This window comes from Micromesistius poutassou (assembly GCF_964030765.1).
Source record: "Micromesistius poutassou genome assembly, chromosome: 17".
In the NCBI taxonomy this organism is placed as follows: Eukaryota; Metazoa; Chordata; class Actinopteri; order Gadiformes; family Gadidae; genus Micromesistius; species Micromesistius poutassou.
This window is the reverse complement of record NC_140287.1, coordinates 12,151,370-12,172,835: the sequence shown is the minus strand read 5'-3', so window position 1 is coordinate 12,172,835 and position 21,466 is coordinate 12,151,370. Positions and strand designations below refer to the sequence as shown.

General features: G+C 43.3%; 1 protein-coding gene across 2 annotated transcripts in view; it reads left to right on the top strand.

The window, feature by feature from the left end:
• Positions 1 to 4,188: 4,188 nt before the first annotated feature.
• Positions 4,189 to 21,466, top strand: part of tnika (TRAF2 and NCK interacting kinase a) — a 60,192-nt gene continuing 42,914 nt past the window's right edge. For both annotated transcript variants that reach the window (XM_084482074.1, XM_084482075.1), the window contains exons 1-2: positions 4,189 to 4,590; positions 15,354 to 15,419. In XM_084482074.1, coding sequence (XP_084338200.1) covers positions 4,534 to 4,590; positions 15,354 to 15,419 — 123 coding nt within the window. In that variant the 5' untranslated portion in view covers positions 4,189 to 4,533. The remainder of the gene's footprint in view (positions 4,591 to 15,353; positions 15,420 to 21,466) is intronic.

The window sequence follows — 21,466 nt, the reverse complement described above, 5'->3', positions numbered from 1 at the left end:
GATTATTTCCATTGTAGTCCCTTAAACACATCTCAACACATCTTAATCCTCACGTGAAAGAACACGCTGCTATTCAGTGGCAGTTGGAAAAGATTAAAAAAAAAAAAACTCTTCAGCCGCACCTTGTTCAGGTTCAAACCAGGCTAACGTTATCGTGAATTATGTGCGATTATCGTGGATTATATATATATATATATATATATATATATATATATATATATATACGTTTAATAAACAAGCCATCACTGAAAATAATATTGCCGGGGCTTCCTTTTAATTCCAATATTGACAATTTAGTTTTAAGGGTCTGTTTAAGTTTAGCCTAACAGTGTCACATTATGCGTCTCGACAACAATAACACATGATTGAAGTGCATTTAAGATCATGCATCCCGACGTTGAAATCCACTTTGAACTAGCCTCATATTGTAATATTACTTCATGACTCGTGATCGTGTAGGCCTAATGTTGTTGCCCTGATTTGCCTCTATGTGCCGCCAACTGACAAAATGCAGCAGAAATGTACGTAAGCCAGGCATTTAGTTTGCGTGGAGAACCACACTTTCTCACGTCAAGTCAGTCTTTGTACATCCGCATAGGTATATATACTTAAGCAATATCACACGAGAGGGAGTGCTGTTGTACTGTATATCAGCACGGCTGTGATTCGGTCGTAGGCACGAGGCCGCAGGCCGAGTGCCGCAGATAATCACACCGTGCTGATATACAGTACAACAGCACGACCTCGAGTGTGATATTGCTTTTATACAACAGTGCTACGAGCACATTTTATTAGTTAACAGTAATAAGGAACAAGAGATTATGATTTGTTTGTTTAGTAATCATTTATTCGGCTCCGCCAACAAAAATAGTTCCGCAACTGAAGGGAGACTAGGCTGTTGCCAGGCAACACATATACAGTACATAAACATTCAGGCTATTTAACAGCTGATGTAACGTTAGCTAATAACGGTTATTAGAACGCCCGTACAGCGGAGTGATTATGTCTGTGAAAAGTCCCAGTGCTGTTATACTGTATATCAGCACTATGGAATGTCTCGTTGTCCAATCAAATTGCTCGGTTGGGACCGGTCGGAACTAACTGTTGTATAATGACTAGATATCGCCTGAGCTGCGCTGTTCAGTGGAACATATACGTCAATGCCGCCGCCATCTTGCCGCGGGGTAACCACCCACCTGAATGAATGAATGTCGATGGGTCTTTTCCCAGTCTAAATCACTCTAAAACGCCTTTTTTTTTTTTTTTAAGGAAATCTTCAATCGGGTCAGGTAAAACGTGTGTTTGTGGTAATGCTAGTAAAAATGAATTTAAAAAATATATATATCTTTAAAAAATATATATATTTTACTATCATTACACGTCTGACCTATGTCAGAAACCAACCCACTTGAATATTGCCTTAAAATGTGTTGAAAAAAGAATTTAGACTGGGAAAGGACCTCTGCCCCATCGACGTTCATTCATTCAGGTGGGTGGTTACCCCACGGCAAGATGGCGGCATTGTTGACGCATTCTTAGAAGCCGAATGTGAGTCAGGCTGTTTCCCAATGTGAAGGCTGCAGCCTTGCTAGAACGCTTCCTTGCGAGTCGCGTCCTATGGAGATGAGGCAAGAGTGCTGGCTAGAGTGCTGCCTAGTGATTGTAGTGTGTGTTCGGAGTTTGGAACGACTTGCTAGTGTGGAAGCGCTTCCTCTTCCACTTTTTAATACTGCTCCAGTGGTAAATATTGTAATATTTTAATTGTTGAAATTAAAAATTGTCAAGTTATTGGATACAGTAGTTTGTTTAAACAACAGCTACGTTCATATTAAAACAAATCAATCCATGCAAAATACAGCCTCATTACGTTCAATCATTACGTCGCAAAAATGGTTGAAAAAAAATCGCACAGGTCTTCAAGCTTAATTGTTTATATAGACCCCTGCCAACAATGTAGCTTATAGGATTCCTCGACAACTGAACTAGCCTGCACTGTAGCCCAGCAAACATTTTGACGTCGATCAGAGGTCTAATCGACGTTGGTCATGGAGGTCGATACGACGTCTAGTTGAGGGGCTGATATGAAAGTTTTTCTTTTCATACACAACATTACTTCAACCTACATGAAATTTACTTTTAAGCCAAGTCACTAAATTCCCACTTAATTATGAACACATACAATTAAGCTACATTTCAGTTACCTTGTAGTTTGCCCCAATTTTAGTTTTTCAGTAGCCTATAGCTTCCTCTGCCACCATAGAGTTGACCATTGACACACCCACCAAACCTATAACAAGCAAACTCGTGCTGCGTGTAGATAATATTTCTCAATGTTATAAACATATTTACCTTTAGACTGTACTTCTTAATTCCAGAAAATATTTCCTCAAACTGCGTCGTCAACAAGTCCAATAGATGTTGAGTCACAACGTGACTTTATTTTTACCCTTTGCCGACATGAGAACATAATCTTAAGGGAATGGTGATTTTGATGAGAACTTGTTTTAACTTAACCAACCAAACCAAATAAACATACCTGTGATAGTGTCATTTAATTAAATATTTACTATTGAATTTCACCCACTGTAAAATATGTGGCTCAAATGCTGAACACCTAGATCATTTGGTTCATATCAAAAGGATAGCAATATTGAGCTATCAAAAGGATATCCTATGTTACACCACTCTAAAGTAAGTTTTCCTTGAAATCACCATTCCTCTAAGATTATGTTTTCATGTCGAAATGAAGTCACGTTTTGACTCGACATCTACTGGACTTGTTTGCTTCGACGCAAGTCAAGGAAATGTTTCTTGGGAGCTGACTAACTGTGAAGCTTAATTAAGCTGTGTGTCATTGATTCCACAGGCGGAAAACAAATTCCCTGAAGACAATTATACTTTATCAAGTATTTTCCGCTTGCATCACTTTTGTCATGTCCGTGTTCGGAAACATAAGTTCGGACCATTTTCTCAAAATGTGACCAAGCACAAATTTACATGTTTACTTTATTTGTATTAATACGTTCTTTGGAAATAAACACGTTAACAAAATCAAGGGTCCGGTTGGAGGGAGCCGTTTGTAATGTAAACCGGAACATGCCATTAAGATTTCTCGTTGGTCTGCGGCTTCACTCGGTGTACCATTCCACTGGAGTCAGGTATGGTTTGGATCCTTATCCTTCCCATTAGCAATGTGTTTCGTGGCGATGAACTGTCGACTACTAACACCACATCTCCAGGTTTGAAATATATTTTCAGTCTTGACCACATCTAGCTTTCCTGGAGGAGAGGCAGATGAGTCCATCTGGCCCAAAATAAATGCCGGTTTTGTGGAATTGTTTGTCTTACCTTCTTTAAATCCTTTTTTACTGATGAGTTTGCGTCTCCATTTGGGTCATCCCTTGTCTTCCTGCTGCCCTTCTAGCAACTGTTCATGCCAAACAGGATGGGTAGTTATGTTTACCTAGTACCACTCTACATAAAGGAACCCTTAGATAAAACCCACCAATTTGCATATGACAGGTGGAAATGTGGCTTTATGAAATAAAAGTCCCCTGAAATAAATAAATGTGGCATTATGAAATAAAAGTCCCCTGAAATACATAAAAGTAGTCCTTTTGAAAAACGTAATTTTTTCAAGTAACTAATTTATTCATTTCATAGCCATATTTATCTATATATTAATTTATTTAATATTGACTTAAATGGCAGTCAATAAATATAGATTTAAGATGTAGGCTTACCTAGGTAAATCAGACCATGTAGGTGTGGCTTATTTTTTTACCTGGATACCTGGCTTAATTTTTACCTGGATTTGGCAGATGCTTCATGAACCACCTCCACAGTGCATTTCCGTTTACCTTGTATCTCTGAAGAAACCACGTGTTGAACCTTTACCACTCTTCGAGTTATACCTTTTCCCGACAACACTGAGGCCAGAGGCTTAAAAAATACACATCGAAGGCCTGACATGGCTGTGTGATGACAAGAGTACACCTGTCAAAGTTAAACACATGCAACGAACGCTTTTGGGGGTTGTAGTCTTTATTCCGATTGGCTCACTTGTGAGGCCCGCCCCCATCACCGAGGGCCCGTCCTCCAATAGGCGTTGCTTCCCCACCCCTCCACTTTACCCTCTACATTCGTGCAGCTGTAACTGTCACACAGCAGACACCCCAGTGCGTTACTATCAAGTACTAGTAAGAAACCGTTACCGCCGTGTCAGAGCATCACACTTTCGTTTTTTCCTATTTGAAACGCCATGGACCCTGGTGTGGGGATTGACTCGTCGGTTTTGTGCATCGTCCGCGTGTTCGCGCTTTAGCCCCCCCTGAGGTTCTGGTCCACGGTGTGAAACCTGACAAACAGGGCTTTGCTATCGGTCGGTCACCCGGGAGAGAGTGCGAGGCGATCTAACCACAGGAGCCACACACCATCCAGCACAGCAGAGGCCGTGCGTGTGTGTGTGTGTGTGTGTGTGTGGTGTGTCGGGAAATTCAGGGGACAGACAAGTGCTGATACCCCCTCCCCAACATGGCGAGCGAGTCGCCGGCCCGGAGTCTAGACGAAATAGACCTGTCCGCTCTGAGGGTAAGCCGGTAACATTTTAATTTTGTATTATTTTCTAATCCAAACTAATAATCTAATACAGGCGCTGTGCGTGTTTGCGACTCTGCTGTTCTTTGCCCCTGACGACAGACAGACACACGCTTCAATACACTGGATTTCTCGCCAGCAAAGCTCAGCAAAGGCGACCAAAAGCCGCTCGGATGTGTTCAATTCTAGATCATCATAATAGTGATGTAGACAGACCGACAGGCACTCCATGCCCTAATCTAGTCTGTAATAATAACGAACATGTGAGCTTGCACAGTTGTAATTTTAATGCCTTGTCCTCATAAAAAATAGGAGTCATGGGAATCCAAGTAGTAGTATGGGGGGATACGGGGATTAAAGCTGCTGTGATGTATCGCTGACCTCAATAGTCTTGTTGTTTTTGTCACCGGCCTCGCCTATTATAGGCATAATAGCCGCGATGCAGACAGCGGTGGAATTTATCCCAATTCCTTCGCCCACACTGTCGATTCTCCTCATTCACATCCGAAAGCGAGACTGAGGTGTGTGTGTGTGTGTGTGTGTGTGTGTGTGTGTGTGTGTGTGTGTGTGTGTGTGTGTGTGTGTGTGTGTGTGTGTGTGTGTGTGTGTGTGTGTGTGTGTGTGTGTGTGTGTGTGTGTCTTTTGATAGAACAACGCTAAGCTACATCTAGGATGTAGGCGACACTCTTTCTCAAACACCCACGTTTCATACCCAAATCCTAGCCACTTTCTCAGTGGCAGATGGGTTTGTGTTATCGCTATCTCTTCTTCAGACGATGCCTTGGACCTTTGGTCACTTACCAAGCCTGCTCCTTCTCAGACCCCAGCCTTTACATGTGACATTCACTGACACACACAGACCTATATACTGCCTATGCAATGTAAATTGTGTATTGATATGTTAAGTGTGTGTGTGTGTGTGTGTGTGTGTGTGTGTGTGTGTGTGTGTGTGTGTGGAAGTGATATCCAGATGTATTCTGGTAAAGGATGTGGAGGCACACAGGAAAACGATCCCCATTGAAGATCTGTATTCTGCTCTCTGAGCTAAGGGAGCACATCCATAACATCACACTCCATGCCCCTTGTGAGTCAGTGGGAAGCGCGTGTGTTCCTCTGTCTCTTGTCCAACTGTATTTTCTTGTCTGATCCTGCATCGTTTTCCTTGTAAGTAAACCCGTTTTTTTCTTAAATTATGTATAATTTCCTAAGAACGTCCTCCATGTTGTTGTTTTTTTACTTGGACCTTTGGGCTAAGTGTAAATCCATCACTTGCAATCTCTAAATAAGTAAAATCCTGGGAAGTGATGAACAAATTGTGTCGTTAGCATAGCATCCAATGGGGATAACATTCTTAATAGAAGCAATAAAAACAAATCGATACTTCAGATTAAAAGCAAGGCAAAACATATGAAGCCGACTTTCCAGTTTGGAAATCGCCCTCTTCTGACAGGCATGTTGAACTAGATGTGTGCTGGATAGTTCAGTCTACCAGCCTACCCAGTGGTCTGTAGCAAACGTCGCTCATCTATCCGTCATACATCTAGGTGAACACGCCCACTTGTGATGTCAGAAGAGACAGATTTTCAAAACGGCTTGTAACGGCTAATCACACTCACACCTGGTGGCATAATATGTCACCTTTTTAGATTTTGGTGAATAGCAGTGTAGCAGTTCAACCTGCCCAACATCACATAGGTGGCTGCAACACCCTTTACGATACTGGGCTCCTCCGGCAACAGGAAAAAGTTTGTTGCAGAGCTGAAGGTTTGTTTCAGCCAAAGCCAATGTTCTATGCTGCCAGATGTCTATGCTATGTCAGATGCCTCTTTGGGGTGATGGCTGGTTTAACCTGTTTGTCTGATCCTCCAATGCACCACAGGTGTACATCCTCATGCAGCCCCAGAGTCTTATCAGTCTGACTCATGTCACTGAGGTTAGGGTGCTTTAGCCAGTCTTCGATCACACAAACTCCACCAGTTTTCTTAAGGCTATGATGTATACCAGTTCAACCAGCACATATTTTAGAATAACCATGACATATCTTAAGTCAATGCTTAATTGCTAGTTTTTTCAAAAATGTCATCAATAAAATCACACCCTATAACTCTATTTAAACTATTCTACACATAAAAGATACTGGCCAGTGGCCAGACTGTACCTCTCTTTGTTTACGAGGATGTTACTATCAACACTCCCTAAACCCCTAAACCCCCAGTTTACCCCCCAGCCAGTTGGCGTGGACAGAAGACTTTTATTTAATTTTCTGAATCCCGGCTTCTCACTGGGAGTGGCTCAATCTTACACATGGCAATTTGAACTAACTTCCTAAGTCCAATTTTATGAAGTTACAAGGATTTTTGTTCGTATGATCCTTTTGTGATTCCGTCCCCTGGTCCTTCCATCCTCCTCTTCCTCTCTTTCGCTCTTTTTAATTTATTTATCCTGTATGTGTTTTTGTGTCGTTTCTGTCACATTATTTCTGTTGTCTGTTTTGTCACCTCCTGTGTGTAACGCTTGCTCAGAACAGACAAAGACGCAGTCTGGGAATAAACGGGTCATAACATATCCAAATTCCCAACCCCCAGTGTGACACACATACACGTGCACAGGCCACAGCCAGACGGATAGTTAGTCTGCCACTGGACTGACTAGACAGGAAATAGGTCAGCTGGCTCTGACCACACACACACACACACACACACACACACACACACACACACACACACACACACACACACACACACACACACACACACACACACACACACACTGATCACTTAAACATAAAAAGTGGGAGCTATCCTCACCAGAAGTAGTTGGAATATATGAATGGTTACCATCTCTGCAGTTCACCTCAAAAACAGACACACGTGCATATGTTCCAGGGCTCTTCCTTTCCTGACATTGACCCATGTCACAAACCCACCTGCAGCACCTGTGCTGTGCTTCAGTTTGTGGTAGAGGCCAGAGTCACACAGAGAAAGCACACACACACATGCACCGGTCACAGGCCTCAGCGGCCATGTTTCAGCCAATCAGCTGATGAAAGCAACAGATGGGGAACCAGCAGGAAGTTGACACACACACACACACACACACACACACACACACACACACACACACACACACACACACACACACACACACACACACACACACACACACACACAGCCAATATGTCAGGCAGGGATTCAGGTGTGAGGAGCAGAGATGTGAGAGAGATCGGGGGAGGATGGTGGCAGAGATGGAAAATTTATAAAAAGAGTGAGGTAACGCTTATTTCATATATAGCATAGAAGGCAAGATAATGATTATATTTCTTATAGATGTATAGCCAATTTCTCGCATAGCAGCAAGTAGAGAAAGAGACCGAAATGCAGACATAGACACAACGAGACACAACGAGACAGTGAAGAGAAATAAATATACGAGGTTGTGACGGATATAAAGGAGGGTAAAATACTACTAAGAACATGAGAGACTGGTGATTGATTAAAAGAAAGGGGGTGATGTGACCAGCAGATAAACTAGTTTAATCCTCAGACCCCCTGCCCTGCTACCCTCCCCCCATTGCCCCCATTTCTGCACTTCCTTCGCCCAGTAAACCCTGCATTCTTCGGCCCCTTTAGCATGGGCGCCATGGCAACAGGGCCAACGCGCTGCCCCGGGACATACACAGTGCTAATTCATGAATGGGCACTATACTGTATGACTGACATGTGGCCAAATGACTCTCTCTCATATGGAAGGTTCCATATGTAGTGAAATTACCCCGAAGTATCTAACACTTTACAATTAGGGTACATAAACAAATCATTAATAAACATTAGTTAATCTATTTACTAAACATTTATTTATGGTTAATTGACAGTTAAAAATGGTCTAGTTATCATTTACTTGTGGTGTTAATGTTTCCTAAGGTTGTTCATGTCAACGACGGTATTCATTTACCTTTACCCTAAACCTTAGGCTAATGCTATACAATGATGCTTTTTACTGAATTGAATAATGTACCGTTTATTGTAAAGAGTTACTGAACTGTACCTAAGTGGCAGCCATGATAAAAGCTGGTCAAATACTCTAACTGCTAATGGCAGGTGCTTAAATGCTTCCACTACCACTAGTTGTCATTCATGTCCCCAATATGGTGCCCTAATGCATGGAGGCTTAACCATGGTTGGACCAAGAATGCACAAAATAACAACTGTCCATTCATTGGTATCCAGTCCTCTTAATCTTCATAAAATAGATGGAAGTCGAGGCCGAGGTTACACAGAGTTTAGCGACATTTATGGACATCACTGCACAGGCTCACACACACACACACACACACACACACACACACACACACACACACACACACACACACACACACACACACACACACACACACACACACACACACTTACTCTTTCATTCTTTTGCACCCTCTCCAACACACACACACACGCACGCACACAGGCAAGTTCCGACCCACTGTATTCAGAAGGATCAGGAGTATAAACAAGTGCATAGCAGGACCTTGCTGGCGGGAGTTCTAGGGGACTCGCCGCAGCAGGGCAACGAGTCAACGGGCACAGGGAGAGATTTTATTTTTAAAAGCTCTTTATTCCCAACAGATTTCCGTTTTCAAAAACATGAGACGAAAAAATAACAGAATTTAAGAGAGAAATGGATAGAGAGAAAGTGTGGGGGGAGGGTGATGGATATTAGGGAGGGTGAAATGGAGATGGAGGGAGATGAATTATTGCATGGCTGGAGGAGAAGGAGGGGGAACAGACTGGAGAAGGGCTGAGAGTGAGCTTATCTGAGTATACTGGTGGTTGACCAAGTGGACCATTGAAAATGCTGAAACAATCAAATATGAATATAAGTTTTATATGACTAGTGCCGTACAAGCAATGCAATGCATGTTCAGTTCGTCGTGCAAGTACTTTTGTCGTTGGTAAATGTCAACATTTTGCAACGGCAACATTGCATCATTTCTAAACAGAACTTTGCGGCAATAAAGGTTATTGAAAATAACTTGTCAAAGGCAGGGAGCTTTGATTGAAGGAGTAGGGAATGGATGTGATGGTCTTAAAAAGGCCTGTGTGTGTAACTGTGTGTAACTGTGTGTTTGTGCTGCAAGGTCTGTGAGGTGGCGCGGTTGAAGTAGTTATATGGTGGGGTGGATGGCTACTAAGTCCCTCTAACATCGCCATTATTCTCTCCACCTCTTAAGGGCCCCTTGTTTGATATGCACCCTGTATCTCTCTCTCCGTCTCCCTCCCTCTCTCTGTGTCTCTTTTTCTCTCGATCTCTCATCTCAGTGAACTCTGACCTCAGCCTACCTTACTGGGATGCCTGGGGAATAAGGGTGCGTGTTGTGTGGTCACCGTACATGTATCTTCGTGGATTTATTCAGTCATATATTTATTAGATGTTAAGGCAGAGAGAATAGATTGATTATATTTTTTGCTGGAGATTAATTTGCGATTATGTCATATTCCAACAGACGACCGTTTTTTGTACTATTTCATGCCAGTCATGGTTATATTTAATGAAGTGGGTTGAAGAGAAACAAATATAGCCTTGTCAGACAGAATGGAACGCCTATTCTGGGGCCAAAGAGAGACACTTTTAGAATGGCAACTTGGAGAAGTGGCTCAGGTTGTTTTCGTAGAAAAGTCTTTACAGGGACATCACAAGCCTGACATTCAGGCCGTGTCCATGCTATGCCTACTAAATGAAAAAAGTCATAGTTTTTTTTGGTCAGTTTTTCCATTTGGCTCACACTTCCACCACTGAACATGGAACTTTTGAAAAAATATCCCCCAAAGTGGATGAATCAGGAAATGCTGGCATGAACTGATATGGGGAAATTGTTTCACAGCTTTTTGAAATTGCTGGCCAAATTGTTAGCATGGACAGACGCATTCCTCACAAAAAAGCAAAGGTTTTTTTAAACCTATCTGTGTACATGGCCTTGGCTTGTTTCTGTCATGTTCCTACATCAGGTGAAAATGTACAGAGCTAAATATCTCTCGCCAGTGGGCCAGCCATCAACTCCAGAACCCTCACACACATCTCCAACGTTGCTTTCCATCAATCTCTCTCCCAGTGTCACTCCTTCACCATGGGCCTCAATTTGATCACATAACATGTGCCTCTTTGGGCCTCTTTAAGAGGGCTGTGCGCATCCAGTGAAATATCCACAATAATCGACTCCCTTGCTTCTCTTGTGTTCCTCTAGGATTAATGTCACGTCTCGTTTTCAAAACAACTCAATCTTACTTTCCTGCTAATCCCTAGGCTTCCTGTTAGAGTGTGTGTGTGTGTGTGTGTGTGTGTGTGTGTGTGTGTGTGTGTGTGTGTGTGTGTGTGTGTGTGTGTGTGTGTGTGTGTGTGTGTGTGTGTGTGTGTGTGTGTGTGTGTGTGTGTGTGTGTGTGTGTGTGTGTGATATGTACACATAAGGTCGTGGGTTGGCATGGGTCATAGGTGGCTGACTCTTAATCTCAAGCTACAGGACTAGTCCGGCCAGCCTTCCAAGCCCTGAGCCATCTCAGAAGTTTAGAAACAAGCGAAAATAGCATTCTCCAGAAATCCTTGACCTGAGCCCTCCATTCCATATCTAGGTAAAATGTATGAGCGGAGTGTCGTCTTTTTCAAATACATGGCTCGAAAATGGGAGTTTCTGTTGTTCTAAGCTCTTCAACCATAGCAAAAATATTCATTGACAACCATAGACATCCAGGAACGAAGCATTTTTGATTTGACCATATATCAGCATCATGTATCACACACACGCACGCACACACGTGTGCACACTTCCTCTATGTCATATGACTACCACCTCCCTGATGGTCAGTGAATCATGGTGTGTGTGAAGAAACACTAACAGAAGAAGTATAAGCCGATACACATGCAGACACAAAACCTCCAACACACACACCAGCACACACACAGACTTCTACCTGCTCACATGTGCACACACAACACGGACAGGCAAAGCCACAAACGTACAGATGCAACACACAACTCCTCGCACACAGATGCATTCTCACACACAACCGACACTGAGACACGTGCATAACCACACAACCCCCCACATCCCCTAAAATGGTCCCTCAGATTGGACCATATGCAGACACATAACCTCCCCATCCCCTCCACACACAGACCCTCATATACATACTTGCACACATGCAAACATTCATGCACGTGGACATACGCACGGGCTGAGCTGGTTAAGAACCTCTTGAGTGAGTGGCCTATAAAATATGAATGATCTTGTGGTATATTTTTACCATCCAGCCTGAGGACATGTATGAAATAGAGCAGCAGAGTGCTCTATTGCTGTCTCTTCCTCTCCTTCTCTCTCGCCCGCTCTCTGGCTCTGTCTCTTTCTCTGTGTCTCTTCAGTTCAATGGGCCATTGGCTTTATGGGCATGGAAAACATACGTTTGGATTGCCACAGCAAGTGTGAAATAAAAAACTAAAACTATAAATGCACGTACAACTAGAATGATGAGTAAACGTTGCAACATGGCAATCAAATATATCAATCAAATAATCAAAGCTCAAAAATACAAACTATAACATTGGGCTTCTGCTGTTAAGTAAAATATATTTGTTCTGGGGTTCTCCGACGTCTTTGACGTCTATTCAACTTCCACAACAAAGTCATGCATGGTATTAATGTTTGTTATCTCGGCCATGGCTGGCAGAAGGAAATGTTGGCGTCCACGCGAGCTAAGCCCCTACTTCTTCGCGTGAGTAAACGCTTGTGGTTTGTGTGGTCAAACTTGCGCAAGTAAATCTTGCTTCACTTTTATTTTTTTTAACAGGGATTAACATTTATTATTATTTATAGTTATTTTCTACAAATGCATTGAAAGGTATCTGTTCTGTTTGTATTTACAGAATGTCTGTGTACAGAGATCTGCAAGGAATACACAGTTGATTGTCTTCATGGTGGTTGTATTCCATTGAACTTCCTTTTCCTGTAGCCAATCTCCCTGCTGTGTTTGCACATTGCTGGACTTCATCCAGCAGATATGGAGGTTTTTTGTTACTTGTTATGTTTTAAAAATCTTGTGGAAGTGTGTGTCTCTAAATGCCTTGGTACAGTGGGCAGGTGAAAGTGAAGTTTCACCTCAGCTTTGTGTGTAGTGGGTGCACTGCAGTGGGTGTCCGTCTTCTCTTGGGAGCCAGGTCTGCATGTGGCTGCCTCTTTCGATGGCGTCTGTGCATAGTCAAGAATTTCCTTTTGGAAATTGCTCAGGTATTCTGCCACTGTTTATTCTCTGTTTAGGGCCAAATAGCCTTTAAAAGTGCTCTGTTTTTTTGTTTATTCTTTCCAATGTGTTTTTGTTCTATTTTAATTTGATAGTGAGACTAGTGGCTCTGCATGTGTTTGTGACCAGAGTCCCTCTCTCTGTCTCTGTCTCTCTTTGTCTTTATTTCACTGTCTTGCTGTCCTCCCTCACTCCCTCCCTTATTCTCCTTAATGCTCCCTTCCTGCTAAGTTTGGCCCATGCAGGGGAAGGAGGAAGTGAGTGTTTGTGTGTGTGTGTGTGCAGTGCGGTGTGTGTGCAGTCATGTCAGTATCTGGAGTTTTGTTATGTCACACAGAGAGAGAGAGAGAGGGGAGGGGCTCTGATATGTATGCATTTGTGTGTTTTTAATAACTGGTGTATTTTATATGCTTGTTTCATTGTGAAAAAGCAATGCTCATGCACACACAGGCAGCAAAAAAACGGGGATATGAAGGAGAGAGAAATTGAGAAGTATGAATGTTACCAGCTGCAAGGTAGAAAGAACCTCAGCTCTGAGAATGCTGGTCTGTGCAGCCATATATTCTGCGGCCTAACACCTTTCTCTATCACACGCACACGCACACGCACACACACAGAGAGTGCAATGAGCAGTATACATGTGTACATAATATGACATGTTGTTTCTATTTGTTTTCTACTTCAAACCATGTAAGTGTGTTACTCTGTGCTCTGCTGTGCATCCTCTGAAATGGAGACGGGGGAAAGAGTTGAAACACGACAGGAAAAGGAAGGAGAGCTAAAAACAAAAGGACGGAGCGCATTGCCTTCTTTTAAGTATACAGCAGACTGCATTGAGGAGAGAGACAAGCAAATGGGAACAGAGACAGAAAGAAAGAGCAAGAGAGAAGGACATTGGGGGTATGGAGAGAGAGCAAGGGGGAGAGAAGGATGGAGTTATAGATGGACAGAAATGGAGGGTGAAAGAAAGACTTTGAGATAATGAACAACAAGAGTGCAGTGAGAAAAGTAATGAGAATGCAACTGAGGCACAGAGAGTGAGAAAGAGTACAAGATAGACCCTACATCTTTATGTTATTCCCAAGAAGTCACATGGCAATTTTTCATTGAGAAGGGAATTGTTCCAGAGCTCAGACGTGATATTGTGTTCGCTGCGGCGAGTCCCCGTGTATGACTGTACTACTGACACCAACAATCCTTCTCAACTTGTTTCGTGAAGCCATTGAACCACATTGGCTGTGGTTGTGACCTTTTAGACAAGACACAAGCCTTCAGTTCCACTCCAACACAACATAATGGGCCTTGGCTTGGACTAGTAAGAGAGTTATGCATTAGTTATAGTTATGCCATTTTGGCCTGGTTAAGCCCCATCAATTAAATGACTCACCACAAATAACTCCTCATGAACAGCAAGTCGTGATTCCAAACCGGTTCTGGGAGCTTTCGTCACCTGCTTCTTTTGTCAGTTTGATAATTAACTTTTTAATTAATTAGGTTTTACGACCCAAATGTAGCCTGGCCTCCTTACCCCTGTGCGTCTCCTGTTCGACCTCAAATCTATTATTTAGGAAAAATTATGATTCTAAATGAAACGTTCTGAATGACATGTAATGGGAAAGAGATTAAACTATCTGACCTACTAACTAACCATCGACAGGGAACGTTCATATCATCACTATAGCAACGCGGCGGTATGTTCGTCAGGTTTGACGGAGGACAGGGACGGGGTGAGGAATGGACGGAGAGGGATTTAACCTCTGTACTTAGAGAGACATAGAGATGGACATAGACAGAATTAAAGAGATGTAGAGCACCACACAATGCTGGGAAGAGAGAGAGAGAGGGCGTGAGAGAGAGAGAGATCATGGTGTGTTTTGTTGAACAAGGAGCAAAGGGAAGGAGAGTGGAGATTGGCAGCTTTTGTTGAGATTGCCCTTAGCAACATGACAGGGGAGGTGTGTTGAGGTAAAGGGGGGGGGATGGGTCGCTGGACCCTGCTGTAAGCAAGTGATGTGTGAAGAGTTCTCTGCTGGCGATCGTAGCATCTGTGTACTTGTTTTTTTTTTAGCTAGCCTGGCTAAAATTGTGTGCAGCACCAAATGAGTGGGGGCTGGGGTTTCTATTCAAGGCCCCTGGCTCTCACTCCATGTCATCAATCAATTACTTTCCCTTTTAGGCTCCAGATTCCCTCAGATATTTGGAGATTAGTTTGAACTGAGTGCGAATGAAAAAATAAAAGAATGAATCAAGAATGGATGCATTAAATAGAGATTTGTGAGCTTGCATATTCAACATTTTTACACACTTTTATCCAAAGCAAGCTATAAGGGATCTGCGGAAGCATGCAATCAAAATGTGTATTTTGATTGTTATTTTGACTATTACAAAGTCCTGGATAAATTGTTGTATGTTTTAAAAGGGACAAACAACTTGAAAGATTGTAAAATAATTTGTGATGTATTTATTTCTCCCTCTAGGACCCAGCGGGCATCTTTGACTTGGTGGAGCTGGTCGGAACGGGCACATATGGACAGGTGTACAAGGTGAGACTGACATGGGGATGTATGGAACAGTTCACAGCCAGAGGCCAGCACCTATTGTCTCTCAATCAATCACAAACACACACCCTCACCTTCCTGCTTGCACGCAAACTCACATACAGTCACGCACTAATCTGACAAGTTCTTATTCATGACATTAATGCCTTTATTATAAAGACAGGCTTTTACTGTTACTACTGTTAGCCTTATTAGCCTTATTAGCCTTCAGCCTTCAACACTCAGTTTCTCATTTGCTGCAGCAGAATTTGGGGGTGTGTGTGTGTGTGTGTGTGTGTGTGTGTGTGTGTGTGTGTGTGTGTGTGTGTGTGTGTGTGTGTGTGTGTGTGTGTGTGTGTGTGTGTGTGTGTGTGTGTGTGTGTGTGTGTGTGTGTGTGTGTGTGTATAAAGGGTCTCTACTTGCCCTATCTGTTTAGGGTCACACAAGAAGTAGTATATTTTGGTGACCCTTGCATGGTTTAAGCGCTCAAAGATAATAATCCATTGGTTTACCTAGTTTTTCATAGCCGTCAAAATGACTGACCACCTGTACAAACTCTCACAATATGACGACAATGTGCGCATCACTTCACGTCAGCATCTGCATTCAATTTGACAGATAAAAAAAAGAATAATAATAAAAAAAAGAATAAGGCTACTATTAGCTTCATATGCTATAATGAAGACTAATATTATAGAACGTAATTAATACAATACATCCATGAAATTAAACAGTGACCTCCATTCTGTCTTATGACGGAAGGTATTAATTTAAGATCATGACAAAACATGCATCGATAAACAAACTGTAAAAGCTGATTAACATTGAAAATCTAGTGAACGATGCGTTTGAGCGTATAAAACCAATGCACTGCCATTTTATTCAGCAGAACAGTGAAAACACACTCCCGAGCACCGACAGAGAGAATCATTTTCACCAGCGTGAATGCTCTGCAATGACAGCTGCTGTTGACACAGAAGGAATTTAACTTTTTCCTGACATTGTGTATCCTTCTAGACTAAAATATGCTCTGCTCCAAAAAGAAAATGATTGGGTAGTGCCAACACCAGTGCTGTCGTATAATATATTTAGGACCCCACACGTAACACACGTAAAATGTTTCCGACACGATGATTAGACTTTTAAAGACGATGCAGACTAAACGTCTTGCTATCTGAGATTCAAATCGTCAAAGGATCGAGGTCACCCCTAGTGGAGATACTGTTATTTTAACTTTTCTCTCTTAAAGTACAGATATCTGCTTAGAGTTTTTCTTCACTGTGTGTGTGTGTATGTGTGTGTGTGTGTGTGTGTGTGTGTGTGTGTGTGTGTGTGTGTGTGTGTGTGTGTGTGTGTGTGTGTGTGTGTGTGTGTGTGTGTGTGTGTGTGTGTGTGTGTGTGTGTGTGTGTGTGTGCGCGCACGTTTGTGTGTTAGTGAGTGTGTGTGTGTGTGTATGCCTTTTGTGTGAATGGGTATGTTTGTGTGTACAGGAGAGATCAGCAGAGAGTAGAGGAGAGAGTTATGTGCACATGGTTATTGCTGACTCTGCTGTCTTGGTGAAAGTCATGGCTCATTTACTGGCTGACATTCAACCAGGCCGCTTCCAGTGTACCATCGCTGAGCCACACGGACACAGCTACGACAAGAGATAGAGGGAGAGAGGGGGAGATGCCTCTCTCTTCGGTTAGGCCTCTTGCCCTTACTGTCAGCCCACAATGTCTCAGAGTAAACATTTAAACAAGCCTGGTGGTGCCAAACACTGTCCGTGGTGATAGCTGTTGGTGAAAAGGATTATCCCCAAGTCAAAGTAGATTATTGAATCCTTTTCTTCTGTCTTTGAATCCCGGCGTGGACACCGCCGATGTATTTATGCATGTTTGTAAATTATGTATTCTTATTTTAAATATTTCAATTTTAAAGTTCAGGACATTTAAAAACTGAATCGGCCCAAACACTATACTTCTCTGAATAATCGATTACTAGAACAGCATATGTTCTTGAAACTGGAGTTTTGGTATGGTTACATCAACACCACCAATGCAATTGAACATATGCTGGTCCACGATCCTTTTCATTGAAACGTGGTCTGACCTAAAGTGTGTGTGTGTGTGTGTGTGTGTGTGTGTGTGTGTGTGTGTGTGTGTGTGTGTGTGTGTGTGTGTGTGTGTGTGTGTGTGTGTGTGTGTGTGTGTGTGTGTGTGTGTGTGTGTGTGTGTGTGTGTGAGAGAGATTATCTTTCTGTGTATTTATATGGGTGATTATGTGTGTTTGTAGCAGCTTCAGCGAGGGCCTAGTGTTTCTACTGTGGTGGTTAATAGTTGACCCAGTAATGCACGTAATGCGTGTCTGCAGTGGAGCGAGTCTGGGAGCCGGAGATAACGGGTTTATCACCCATTCACTCCTCCATCTAGTTAAATGATACACATCTGCTTTCCAGTCTCTCTCTCCCCTTCTCCCTCCCTGTCCCTCTCCTTCTCTTTCATACACAATCACCCTAAATACACAGATCACAAATATCGGTCAGGGAGAGTTGCTGTAAACTTTGCCAAGCTTTGTCCGTCAGGATAAACGTAGAGTATAGTGATTGGGTTTAGTTTTTGTTACTGACTTGTATAGCTCAAGTATCTGCTGTATCGGCAACAGGCCTACGGAAGCCGCAGTCCAGCGGAGGGCCACTTGGTCACTTGGTTTCGGATGCTGGATATACAAGCGTTACATGACTCTTAACCACCATCGGGGGTAGTCTCTGTATGTACTTCAGTTTTCCCGACAGGAGCGTTCATTCGATCGACTGCACACTTGGTGAGTGTATCGCCGGGAGCCCAAGGAATTGCGGTGTCAAGTGGAAAGGTGTTTGAATGAGCAGCCCTCGAGGAAAGCTGCGAGCAGCAATACGGGAGGGTGGCCCTGCCGAAAAACCTTGAGTTAGCATGCCGCACACAATCCGTGTCGGCCAACTGTTACCGTCCAATTAATTTTTTTTAGCAAGTCAGAGATCTTTCATCAACAATTGCACCAGAAAAATCCATACGTCATCATCCATCGCTTGTCAACAGTGCAGCATTGTAAACTAGTTGTACATGGAACTGGAGTTTATCGAAACCCTCTAGCCGGTGGTGATCATGTACAGTATGTACCCTACCTGCCCTGATGCTAATTAGTCTCGGGGATTCCAGAATGTGCTGGATTCTTAGGTTTGTTTGTGCAGGCTGTCCTGCATCGTGTGCTGTGCAGGCAGGAAAGCATTTCCGTGTTGTTATTTTGTTTCCCTAGTTTTTTCGATTTGAAGCCAAACCAAAATGTTTCTTGTAGCATTCAGTTAACTTACATAACCTACGTTTGTCCTGTAATCCCTGTGTGCAATGGTCCCCTGTGTGTTTTGCAAAGTGTATATTAGATGTAAAATGTCTGGGTTTTGCGATGCCTCTGTGCCCGACTTTAACTGGCTCTGATACTGGTGTGTGCGTTTGTGTGTTGGTGTGTCGTATCTCTGGGTGTTAAGCATCTGATGTGCTTTGAGCAGAGGATGGAGAGAGGAAGGAGGGGTGGGAAGAGAAGGGACCTGTGTGTGTGTGTGTGTGTGTGTGTGTGTGTGTGTGTGTGTGTGTGTGTGTGTGTGTGTGTGTGTGTGTGTGTGTGTGTGTGTGTGTGTGTGTGTGTGTGTGTGGTGACAGAACACTTCCTCTCCTCTCCTCAGGCAAAGTGCTCTTCGCTCTCTTTAAATATTCACCACTTACACAGCCCCCGTCCCTTCCACTCTCTGTTGTAAGCAAACACACGCCCTTCTCGCTCACTTGCACACACTCATTCAAAATTACACACACACACACACACACACACACACACACACACACACACACACACACACACACTCATGCAGGCACTCTTATAAGTATGCAGGCACACTCAGGCATGTATGCACACAAACACATTCTATCTCTGTCACTAAGACTGACTGAAACATGCACACACAGGGATCTGACAGTAGGGGACTGTATAGGACTGTATGTATTCTGTCATGCAAGTCATTTTTCGCACGGTTGGGTCGATCCGTATGAGATCTCCCACTGGGACAGCAGCCATCTATAAAGGGCAGTAGTGTGTTCTTTCTGTTTACTGCATCGGCGGGTGTGTGTGTGTGGGGAAGCCTGTGTGTGCGCGTGTGTGCACGTTTGAGTGGTCCAGCTGGAGGGGGGCGTGTTAGTGGGTGGAGGAAGGTTTGACGTGTGTGTGTGTGTGTGTGCCCTTTTATCTTTGATGTGAACACCACAGCCGTGGATGTGACGTTGAGACAGAGCAGACACTTGGGGAGGGATTCCGTCATGACATCACAGCCTCGCTGGCAGTAAACTTGTTACTATGGCGATTCCTTTCCTCTTCACGCATTGGCCAGAGGCACAGAATGGTTTAAAGAGCAGCTTCGTCAACATTCCCCTTCTGTTACCTCTGTTACAAAGCCTTATGTTTTGTTTGTTTCTTTGCTGCTCTTCATGACCCCTAATGCCTCTTTATTTCGCTTCATCTCTCTGTCATCATCTTGTCTGTCCTAAAAAAACAGTACCTGCAGTGTGATTTCCCTCCTTGCATTTCGCTTCTCTTACCCTTTCTGCTCACACACACACAAGGTGAAGGTCGTCTGCAGGATTTATTAGTGGCATTCAGTATCTGCACACATACCCCTCAGTATGTGAGTGTTCCTATAGCTAGTCTACAACAACGTGAATAAATACAGTCTGGCTATACTGCTATGTAATACTACAACTACAACTGCTAATACTGCTACCGCAATCACAATAACACATGAATATCAATAGGCATGTACTTTCATTTTCCAAAGTAGTTGAATGTGTAGATCCAGTCCCTTGTCAAACCCCCAGTACCTCACAACGCTTGTCAAGTATTCTTGTCATGCCAGCAACGGTCTGCTTCCATTTTGGTGTCACTTGTTTCTACCAGCTGGTAGCAGCTGGAATACTGTTCCGCTTTGTGGTCCCATCACAGTTCTCCCTTTGGCATAGCTGTGGGTGTGGGTGTGAGTGTGTGTGTGTGTTTGTGTGTGTGTGAAGTATATCTCTCTCGTGACAATCCAGTGTACTTTCAAGCGCAGGGAGCCACTGTTCTGCCATTACCTCTTAGCCTTGAAAACCCAGGGGGATTCTTTCTCATTGTCACGGTGGGAGTAGTTCAAAGAGTGGACAACTCAAGGGGTCATTTGTGTGTGTGTGTGTGTGTGTGTGTGTGTGTGTGTGTGTGTGTGTGTGTGTGTGTGTGTGTGTGTGTGTGTGTGTGTGTGTGTGTGTGTGTGTGTGTGTGTGTGTGTGTGTGTGTGTGTGTGTGTGTGGGGGGGGGGCCCTGAGTCACACTCCTTTGACTCTGGGGGGGCCTTTCTCAATACCAAGAATGCAAAGAACGGACTTGTGTGCTTGGGCAGAAGGTACTTGCTTATCGTGGTTGTAAGAATATACTTGCAAGGTTTCAAGCACGCAGAGCGCTGTTGACAGTTTGAGACGATGCGTTCATGCTGGTGCTGCAAACAGCAGAGGCCTTCTGAAAACCAGGCTTTATCACCCAAAATAATTGAAGCTCTGCTGATTGCTCCCCAACTGTACACTAAAAACGTAATGTCTATTTATAATAAAAACAAGAACACAGCCCCCTTTCATACTGCTTCTGTTGTTTATTTGATCACATTTGTTCAGTGGGGCAAGGGGTCTGTGAGCGTTACTAGTCAGCTGGCTGGCCAGTAACGTTGACGCTCATTTTAGATTCGCCGTCCATTCCTGTTAAACTTCCAATATTCGAAATGTACACAGTTGATTCCTCGCCTAAAACAATAATGAGATGGTAATTTTGTTATGGCATACGAAAATGAAAAAACAGGTTCCGTTGTAGGTCTGACAAGTTCACACAAGTTATCAACTGATGCTTCCTTGGTAAAATGTGTGTGGTGTGTGGTGTATCGAGAACGCCCATTTTCCCAGGAATTGTAACTGTTCTTTGCACAATGCATACTTGTGTATTATGGGACGGTGCTTTGGGCTTGGGCCTTGG